The following is an 11,013-nucleotide window of genomic DNA, read 5'->3' as shown; positions in this document are numbered from 1 at the left end:
AAATAGAAGATATGAAGATTAAGCGCGGACAGAAGGCCCACGTTCTCCCACGGGGCATTCTTAGGATATGACTGCTGGATAGTAGTATTCGAATATTCTCATTTTCTTTTCAGTCTGACGGATGCCCCGGCCGACATACTTTTAGCTGTTTTTTAAACGGGAACCAACTTATCGCCACTCTTCGATTCGAGTTTATTTGGGGGCAGGTAAACCGTCAGCGTCCTAGTCTATGGCCCGCGGGCCTCCACGCGTCATTGGTTAACCCAACTGTCCATATCCAGCAGCATTCGTTCAAGAAAGCAAAGATCACCTATCTGCGGACACCTGTCATGAACTTTAATTCAGACTTCACATCAAACTCGGTAAGCTTCCCACCCGTTCCCTGCCTAATGAGTAATGAACAAGGGGCAAAGTTTTTCCTCATGTTGTGCCACGCCGAGTCTCGCTCAAAATCTCAATTATGAACTTCGCCAAAGTAATTTAATGGATACAGCCGCCTTTAACAACAACAGGGTGGGACAGCGGTTTTGCGCTTATCCAGAGATTCCCACTGACATCATGCCACTGCGTGAGAGCACTACAAAAACCCCCACCCGGCAACAGTAAACTCGTCGCCAAGAGTCAGACGTCCTCTACCGTTCTAGTCAGCTTGGCCTAGCAAAACCACAGCTCTATCTCCAATGGATCGTCTCCTCGCGTCGTCCGCCATCATCCTCTTCTTCCTCTCACTTATCTCGCCGGCCGCCGCCATGCCGCGCAAGCTCGCTGCTCTTGTTAAGGAGCCATCTGTATCCCTCCAATACCACGCTGGGCCTCTCCTGAAGGGCAAAGTCACCGTCAACCTGCTCTGGTACGGGCAATTCTCGGCTTCGCAGCGCGCCATTGTCGTCGATTTTCTCCGTTCTTTCAACGACAGGTCGACCTCGAGTCCATCTGTGGCCTCTTGGTGGAGCACCACCGGCGCCTACGGAAGCGGGGGGTCTCTTGACCTCTTGCTGGGTAACCAAGTTCTCGACGGGAGTCTCTCGCTGGGCAAATCTCTCAAGTCCGCGGACCTGGTAACACTGGCTGGGAAGGCCCAGTCCGGGGGCCGGGCCGGCCGGGGTATAGACGTGGTGCTCACCTCAGCGGACGTGACGGTCGAAGGGTTCTGCATGAGCCGGTGCGGGACGCACGGGCAGAGGCGCCACGGTTCGCCGTTCATCTGGGTGGGTAACTCGGAGACGCAGTGCCCCGGGCAGTGCGCGTGGCCCTTCCACCAGCCCATCTACGGGCCTCAGACGCCGCCGCTGGTCGCGCCCAACGGCGACGTCGGCGTGGACGGGATGGTGATCAACCTGGCCACGTTGCTGGCGGGGACAGCGACCAACCCCTTTGGAAACGGGTACTTCCAAGGCGCCAAAGAGGCCCCGCTTGAAGCAGTGTCTGCATGCCAGGGTATCTTCGGCGCTGGAGCGTACCCCGGCTATCCTGGTACTGTGATCGACGGGGGCGCCACCGGCGGTAACTACAACGCCAATGGAGTCGTAGGACGCCGGTACCTGCTGCCCGCGATGTGGGATCCTGTCACATCTCGCTGCTCGCCACTGGTGTGAGTGTCAAGAATACGCAATCGCCACAAGTATAATGTCGTGCTACTGAATGTAGGCAGAAAATATTTCATACTTGGGCTTGACGGAGTATGAAGAATACCAACTATTATTACCAACAGCCAACAGTTACAACATAACGGTCAAAACGTGCAATCATAGTTGCGTGTCAAAACAAAGTGGAAGTGCCTTTCTGCGCCATGTCATACCCTGACAAGGATGCTATAGACCAGTCCAACAGGAAAGAACGAAATTTACCCAATAATTGACTTGATGATAATTTTTTTTGGAATACTAACTTTATGAATGACAAAGCATTCGTACTGACCCTTCACAAGATATATTCGCTACAAAATTATCAATCAACTTCCATATGTTTGGTGACTCAGTGAAATAAAGGATTTGAAGCCATTTTCTCCCACACCTCTCAGGAAAACGATCTGTGGGACCATTGCCGATTGATTCAATAAAGACTGAAAACCAAGAGTCAGCGCCAACATTGAATGAATTAATACGGGCAAGACATGTTATTATCAATCCAATAATAGACTCAATAGTAAAATCTTTCGGGAAATTAACTTTATGAACAACAATGCAAGCGTACTGATGCTTTACGCCACTCTGGAAAAGCTTAGCGGCCCCTCACAAGATATACTCGCTGCAAAATTATCAACCAACTTCAATGTGCCTAGTGTGTCCATGAAATAAAGGAGTTGAAGCTATTTTCCTTCACACCTCTCGGGAAAACGATCTGTGGGACCATAATTATTGATTTTATAAAGGCTGAAAACCTAGAGACAGCGCCCACATTGAATGTATTAGTACGGGCAAGACTTGTTAGCACCGAGCCAGTAATAGCGTCGACAATAAAGTAGTTTGGGAAACTAACATTATGAACGACAGTGCATGCGTACTGATGCTTAGGGCCAATGGGGAAGAACTTAGCCGACCACAAGATATTTCCGCAACAAAATTATCAATCAACTTGAATGTTTAGTTATTCCGTGAAACAAAGGATTTGAAGCTATGTTCCTCCCACGCCTCAGGAAAACGATCTGCGGGACCATAATGATTGATTCCATAATGACTGAAAACCTAGAGACAGTGCCCTCATTCAATGTATTAATGCGATAAAGACTTGTTATCATCAATTCGATAGTAGCCTCAATAGTAAAATCTTTTAGGAAACTAACCTTATGAACGACAATGCATGCGTACTGATGCTTGGGGCCAGCGGGGAAGAGCTCAGTGATCGCTCACGAGATCTATTCGCTACAAAATTATTAATCAACTTCAATATGTTTGTGAGCCCATGAAATAAATGACTTGAAGCTATTTTCCTCTCACGCCTCTCAGGAAAACGATCTGTGGGACCATATTGATTGATTCCATAATGACTAAAAACCTAGAGACAGTGCTCACATGGAATGTATTAATACGGGAAAGACCTGTTATTATCAATTTAAAAGTAGACTCTATAGTAAAATCTTTTGGGAAAGTAACTTTATGAACGACAGGGCATTCGTACTGATACTTAGGGTCAGTGTGGAAGAGCTTAGGGACCCCTCACAAGATATTTTTGCCAAAAATTATCAATCAACTTTAATATGTGTAGTGAGTCAATGAAACGAAAGATTTGAAGCTATGTTCCTTCCGCGCCTCTCAGGAAAACGATCTGTGGGACCATATTAATTGATTCCGTAATGACTGAAAACCAAGAGAAAGTGCCCATATTCAATGTATTCATATGGGCAGACTAGTTATTATCCACGTATATGAGATGTAGAGTGGTGCGAATCATTTACTTCTTTATGAAAACAGAAAAATACGAAAGGATCTCCCCGTTGTTCAGGACATCAAGGGAAAGGAAGGCAGCCGATGAGTTTTTTTAGCAAGAAGGAAGGGTTATTTTGCTCGAGTCTTTCTTCTATTCCTCGTTAATCAGGCTTTTTCATACGTATATATTTATAAGTTTTAGTAAGGATTTTGTGTGTGACCTTCTCCAATCTCTTCAATAATTCCAATAACCTAATAATTTTTTTGGGCTAATCTGATTGATTTACTATCTAATTTCTTCACTAAATATAGTTATCCTACCCGATACGTTAATCTTCCCCATGACACTCATAGGGTGACTAAGGGTATGATAGGATATCCTAGTTATACTAATGCATGAAAAGCTTAACTACTCTGTTATTTTCAATACCGTGGGCTAGGACTTCATTATATCAGGTTACTTTAGTTGTTTTATCTTATATTGTGGGTGGATGACCTAGTCTTGACCATCCAATCATATGTGAGCACCTGTTGTGGAATTCAATTCAAGATGTTTCAGTATCCCTTAGGAATTTTTATGTACATTCTCAAAATGCAACCATCCATTCATAATGTGTATTTAATGCCTGCGTTCTAACAACCTGACTCAACCTGGCTGACACTTAGGTTTAATGATATATAGGGATTAATACTGATAAAGTCAGCAAACTCTTGCAAAAGCAAATTCATTATTTATATTTATCTCTCCACGCAAATGGCCACAGAATTGCCATGCTAATCAGATAGGGTGAGAAGATATTATTATTCTCTCAGGTTATGTTCATGTCCTTCTTGAGTATCAATATTTTGAACACATATTTGAAAAAAGGTGACCTACATATTATCATCTCATCATAATGCATATATTAAATTACTTCATTATAAGCATCACATGTGAACTAATATAGTACAATTATTTTAATGAATATTTAATCAGACGTTCAATGTGTAATTCTCTTGCAAACCGTAAATAACACCATAGGCTCAATTTCCAGCACTAAAAACCTTCCAATCCACTTAATCATCTCTAGATATTGGTTCTCCACTGATTATGATTTAAGCATGTGAGGTCTAAATAGACATTTTGACATCTCATATTAATGTGTGCTACTCTGTCAATACATGCTTTGCCACATGAATCAACAAGTTGTGTAAGAGTGTGGTGGAATGTTTACTCCTGTTCTGATACTCTAATACATATTCTTCAGAAGCACTTGATGTGGGGACATTCGAGCCACCACTCTCCACAACATTATTGGTATGCCTAGTCTTAAGTACAATATTTAAGTTTTTGAGCCAAAAAGTAAGGTTCAGGCTGACCTAATAGTAGCATCCATAATGTCACAAATTGGGTTACTCGACAACACCTTTGTCTAATAGATAAAATTTTAAAAAGATATTGAATCACAAGCTTAAGAAGATTAATTATTTACTAGAAAATTTACTCCAATTAATATTAATCACTCTACACATCCTCCTATGTATAAAATGGGAGATGTTGAAAGTTTACAAGTGGGGACCAAACTCTCAATACCTATACCGTAACGTGCAGTTTTTCCATCAACCATAATAGACTAGTCAGGATCCATATCATGTGACTTGAAACTTCTTGGATTATTTAACCGCACTTTGGTCCCCAAAATTCATGCAGTTTCATGTGAAACTTGAGAAACCATTGTGTTTGGCCTAGGCACTACTGTCATTTGGGGCAATTGATTTCTGAGCAGCCCTTAATTCCACCACACAAACCTTGTTTCATACATTAGTTCCCCGTCCCTCCTCTCCAATAAGTGATCTCTAGTAAACACCAAAATTTAGATCCTAAGACTATAACAAAGGTCAAGTATGTATGAATCTGTAACCTTTGTGTTGCAGCTCAGATTTATCTTATGTAGGGTATATTTTATTGTGATAGGCACTATGAAAATATATCATATTAATGATAATCTCTAATTTAATGTTTAAAATAATGATTTTAAGACATTTTTTATCTTATCAATGTGTGAGGATTAGAGATTATGCAACAATTTAATTAACCTCACTAACCTAGGGTAAGTAAGGGTCGAACCTCAAGGAGCAGGTAATTCAATTTAATTTCTATTTCCACTCAATCTTCTCTATCGTATTCTTTTAATAATTATTTTGAGATTCAATAGATTTAAGATTTCAATTGTTAAAGTAAGAATAAAGATTTAATTATCTTAAATTGGAGTTTGAAGATTTATTAATTCAAAATTTGAATTATTATCTCAGATAGATCTGGACTTAGTCTAAGTCCAGTTCTATTTGAGGCGCGTGGCTGTGCGCAGCGCGTGTCCCGGCGCGCGGCCGTGCGCTGCACATGTCGCGGCACGCGGCCGTGTGCTGCGAGTAGGGACGCACGGCCGTGCCCTGCGCGTAGCGGCACGCGGGTGTGCGCTGCGCGCGGCTGTGCAGCGCCCGTGCACTACAATGCAAGATCTGGTACTTTGTCAAAATTTTTACTAAGTCCTAGATCTGCTTGTCGCACAATGATATTGAAATGAGAAATAATGAACAGATTTAGTTGGATATATTAGAAAGTTACAATCCTGTACTTTCCAACCCAACTAAATCTGTCTTAAAAAAGATGATTAAGCAATTACTGAACTCTAAGAAATCACATTTACCTTGTGTCACACCCCTGATTGGCTAGGAAATGATCCTCCTCCTTAGAATCTTCTCAGCTTTGCTTCTTCACTCAACTCAATTGTTCATCAACAATGGAGGGTCTACAGAACTTCAAAAACAAACAACACTCCACTCTTCCAACGAAAATTCTAGACAACTTAAACATTGTTTTTGAGATAGTATTTGATGGAGGACCATCCTGGAGACGGCACGACGGGACGACATCAGCCACGCCGAGCAGCTCGCGTCGACGCTCGCCACCCGGGTTTCAAGTACCCCGCGAAAGCATCTCTATCTTCCCTTGTGTTTGTTTATGTTTTGCTTGTGTCTTTGGATTTCATGGACTGGGCCAATGTTGGGCCTCGCCTTTTATCTTTTACTTTTGAAATTTCAGTTTTATTTTCAAATTTTAAGGAGAGGCCGAACCACGTCTCGCGACGGTTCGTCCTCTCCCCACGTTCACTTGGCTATATAAGGGGATAGCATGCCCAAGGAACATTTGAGTCATTTGTTGAAAGAATTTTTACAACTCTTGTCTCCACCTATCGTAGTGAGTAGAGTAGAGGGAATTGGCTATTCCCGCCCACGTCGAGACCACTCCGTGGAGTAGAGCCCACGTCCCCCACGTCGAGACCACTCTGTGGGAATGCGTTCAACGTCTTCGTCGAGATCACTCCGAAGAAGCTAAAAGATTCAAGAATTCCTCCCTTCTTGAAGCCAAGAAGCCCTCCGTCGAGATCACTCCGAAGGGTCTCAAGGGTTCAAGAAAGCGTCACCAAGGGAGAAGCATCGTCAACCATCATCGTCGAGATCACTCCGGGTATGCGTCGCCATTGTTCCTCCCCAAGATTTCACCAACCTCCTCCAAGAACACCCTCTCCTTGGGAATCTTGGGTTGTTAGTCCCCAAGAAATGTCCAAGAAACCTCTTCTTGGAGGTTATCATCCCCGCCCGCCGCCACCAATGACCTCCTCCAAGATCCATCCAAGAAGATAAAGAAACGCCCCTCTATCACAGACTTCTTGGGTGGTTATTTTCAAGAACCCTCTTCTTGGAGGCTATCGTCCCTGCCGCCGCCGCCATCGCCATCCACCAAGAACCACCAAGATTTCAAGAAACCGCCACCCTCTTGGCATTCTTCATCTACTACCGCTCAAGAACGATCAAGGCTTCAAGAAATCGTCGCCTTGTTGGTGTTCCTGATCAACTACTGCGCAAGAAATTCAAGAATCGACACGAGCCACCATCCAGAGGCATTCTTGGGGTGATTACAAGCCAAGAACCCCATCCTCCGCCCTTGTTGTGCCTCACACACGCGGAATCTCCCATCGCCTTTGACTACGTCGAGACACCATTTCCCACGCCGTGGACTATCGACATACAAGGTACCCTCTCGTCTCCCCTCCGTCATTCCCAGTATTATTACCGCCTTCAGTGTCGTCTTCCCCTATCTCGTCCGCGTCCCTCTTTCAATATAATCCACGGATAGGGTTAGCCACATTCGTCGAGAGATAGGATCTTATTTTTGTGGTTGAAAGGATATTCCTTGATTTGAACACCGAACATCTTAGGGCCGTCACACGCCCCTTACCTCGTAGTCGTCTAGTCGGTCAAGAGGGTCATTGGGAGTTTGATCTAGGGTCAATATCTTCCCCTTGATCGGCAAGGTCTTCTTCCCTGCTTGTAAACGATCGAGTCTTGCTCATTCGACGTTTTCTTCATCGTCATATATTCACATCATTCACGAAATTATTCATCGAATTCTTGTGGCCTAATGCGAGCCAATCGATCCCGACCGATCGTATTACATCAGTATTTATAGGATTTCTTCTCTCTAAACTGCTTGGATCTTTTGAATGGTCCAGCATGATTCATAACCGCCATTTGACTTGGTTTATCTTGATCCATAACTGCCATTTGACTTTCTCCAGGCTTGATCCATAACTGCCATTTTGACTTGGTCCAAGCATCCTCTTTGATTCATTTTTCGCCCATGTACACTATCTCCAAATCAATTTCTGTACTCGTTTAAACCAAGATGAGATCTAATCCACTTGATTCATAGAATCAAGTGGGGTTAGTCAAAAGAAACTTATAATGAGTAATAAAATATAAACTCTTGTCATTTCATGATAATATATATGCGTAAATGATGGCATAATTTATGATAAAACTATGTTCATCAAATACCCCCCAACTTAGATCATTACTAGTCCCATAGTAATGAAACATAATTAAAGAGAAATGATGATCAATAATTGATTCCTTGTTTTTGATAGCTCCTGCTTTTAGCTCATTAAGAGAAGTCCTTTGTCAATTGAACATGGTCAGCTTTCAGACAACTTCCCAAAAGATATATTTCAGCCTTAACCAAAACTAAATGCACTTCTGATCTATGAAATACATATAACTAAGTACATATATATGGGATAAGGTTGAGTTAACACCCCAAGCGCATTGCTGAACAGGGCGTGGAGAGCAGTGCTAGTATTTTCTCCTTACTAACGGCTATAATACAATCAACTCAAGCATATGGGAGACAGCTTTTCCACTTTTCTTTTATTGCACATTTTTCTGCATTTTTTTCCTTTTTGAGATGACATATCAACTTTGTGCAGCTTTTCTTCATTTCTAAATTTTTAGTGGCGCTTATCCACCACCCATATGCTGTCCTTAGTAGATCGGCAGCTTATTTTCGAAAGAGGTTTTGTATCCCTCTATAGCTTAGGGAGCTTCACTCACATCAGTATTTAATACTGCCTTCGAGTCAACACTAGCCCTTCCCTCCACTAAAGCGAAAAATTTCATGCATGTAAGTGTGAACTCAACCTGAGGTGGGTGATAAGGTGAGAGAAATATAATGATAAGAATTGTGAAATCAAACTAGTATGAACATCCATGCACTTAGTTAGGCTTAATTCACCTTGGGTTTACTTTGGTTGTCAAGTTTTTTAACTCCAAACATCCTTGACAAGATTTTAAGTACTCGAACTCTCATTACTTAGATATCAACTAAGAACATCATTTCTTCTTCAGAGAAATAATTTTATGATACCCCCCCCCTTTAAAATATGGCGTGTTCCTACATGCTTATGATTAATATAATTGAAACAATCAGAGAGAGAGAAAGCTAACCGAGGATGTGGAGTTTGTGGATTGAGTCAAGTTGGTGAAGATGTTGTCTGATCCATTATTCAGTTGATGCTTTGGATAACTAAACCTGCAAACTTAACGAAAGAAAACAAAACAAAAAGGAAAGAAGGCAGTAAAAACTAAATCATGCAAGCATTATTTGGAGACTTATCTAGAGGTATATTGATAGGTCCATGTAAATCCTCATTTTGCAAATAGGGCTTAAGTCTTTGTCCATTTACTGTGAAGCATTTTTGAGATTGGGGATCTATAATTACAACTGCTCCATTCTCAAAGACTTCCTTGACAATAAAAGTTCCATCCCACCTAGTCTTTAGTTTTCCAGGAAATAATTTCAACTTTGAATTATAAAGCCAAACTTTCTGATTTTTTACAAATACCCTTCTCTTAAGATTTTTATCATGAAATGCTTTCATTTTGGCTTTATATATTCTAGAATTCTCATATGCTTCATTCCTAATTTCTTCCAGCTCATGTAATTGAAGTATTCTATGCTTTCCTGCTTTATCCAAAGAAACATTAAGCCTCCTAATTGCCCACAAAGCTTTATGTTCTAATTCTAACGGTAGATGGCAAGCTTTTCCATAAATCATTCAAAAGGGAGACATTCCTAAAGGAGTTTTATAAGCTGTCCTATAAGCCCATACTGCCTCTTCTACTTTCTTTGACCAATCTTTCCCATCAGGACGTATTATTTTTCTTAGTATTTTCTTAACCTCTCTATTACTCAACTCTACCTGACCATTAGCTTGAGGGTGATAAGGAATTGTGACTCAATGATGTACTCCAAACTTCTTCAAAAGGTTTCTGAAATTATAATTTGTAAAATGAGAACCTCCATCACTAATTATAGCTCTAGGACACCCATATCTATAAAAGATATTCTTTTCTAAAAAATTCACCACTACTTTACTATCATTGGTCTTGGTAGATATAGCTTCTACCCATTTTGACAAATAATCAACTGCCATCAAAATATACTCATAACCATAAGAGTTTGGGAATGGCCCCATAAAATCTATTCCCCATAGATCAAAGATTTCTACTTCTAAAATAGGCTTTAAAGGCATACGGTCTCTCTTATCAATATTAATCGAGGCTTGACATACTAAGCATGTGGTGTAAAATTTTTGAGCATCTTGAAATAAAGAAGGCCAGAAAAATCCTGATTCTAAAACTTAATGAGCTGTTACCTTAGCAGAGTAGTGTCCTCCTGGTTTTGCATGAAAAAATTCCAAAATACTTTTCTGCTTTGTTTCAGGTACACACCTTCTTAAGATTTGATCGATTCCTTTATGAAATAGCTCCTCCCAGAAATAAAATCTGCTGTCTTTGATAAGTTTCTTTCTTTCTTGTGATGTCCATCCTATAGGTATTTTTCCTGAAACAATAAAATTCACCATATGTGCAAACCAAGGAAGCTCTGTTCCTTGTGTTGTTAGAACATGTTCATCAGGAAAATAATCATCTATTAAAGTTGGTTGAGTACCACTTATCCTAGACAGATGATCAGCAACTACATTTTCACACCATTTTTTATCCTTGATTTCTAAATCAAATTCCTGGAGCAATAGGACCCATCTAATCAATTTTGGTTTAGCTTCATTCTTTGATAGCAAATATTTAATTGCCGCATGATCAGAAAATACAGTAATTTTACATCCTAAAAGATAAGATCTAAAATTTTCTAAAGAAAATATAATTGCTAGTAATTCCTTTTCTATAGTTGTATAATTAAGTTGTGCATCCATCAAGGTTCTACTAGCATAATGAATAGCCACAGGTTTCTTATTTTTTCTCTGGCCTA

At 41.0% G+C, this 11,013-nt stretch overlaps 1 protein-coding gene across 1 annotated transcript; it reads left to right on the top strand.

The window, feature by feature from the left end:
• The first annotated feature begins 594 nt into the window (after positions 1-594).
• On the top strand, positions 595-1,710 carry LOC144713756 (protein EXORDIUM-like 2). Its single transcript, XM_078588434.1, has one exon. It carries the CDS (start codon positions 681-683, stop codon positions 1,593-1,595), a length of 915 nt encoding a protein of 304 aa, XP_078444560.1. The 5' UTR covers positions 595-680; the 3' UTR covers positions 1,596-1,710.
• Positions 1,711-11,013: the final 9,303 nt, after the last annotated feature.

The sequence above is a fragment of the Wolffia australiana genome, chromosome 16 (assembly GCF_029677425.1).
Source record: "Wolffia australiana isolate 7733 chromosome 16, ASM2967742v1".
Taxonomy (NCBI): Eukaryota; Viridiplantae; Streptophyta; class Magnoliopsida; order Alismatales; family Araceae; genus Wolffia; species Wolffia australiana.
Note: the sequence above shows the minus strand (reverse complement) of the source record. Positions and strands in the feature narration are given on the sequence as shown.

Bases quoted from the DNA above. Each gene is read 5' to 3' on its own strand.
- LOC144713756 (XM_078588434.1), top strand. From the start codon at position 681: ATGGATCGTCTCCTCGCGTCGTCCGCCATCATCCTCTTCTTCCTCTCA.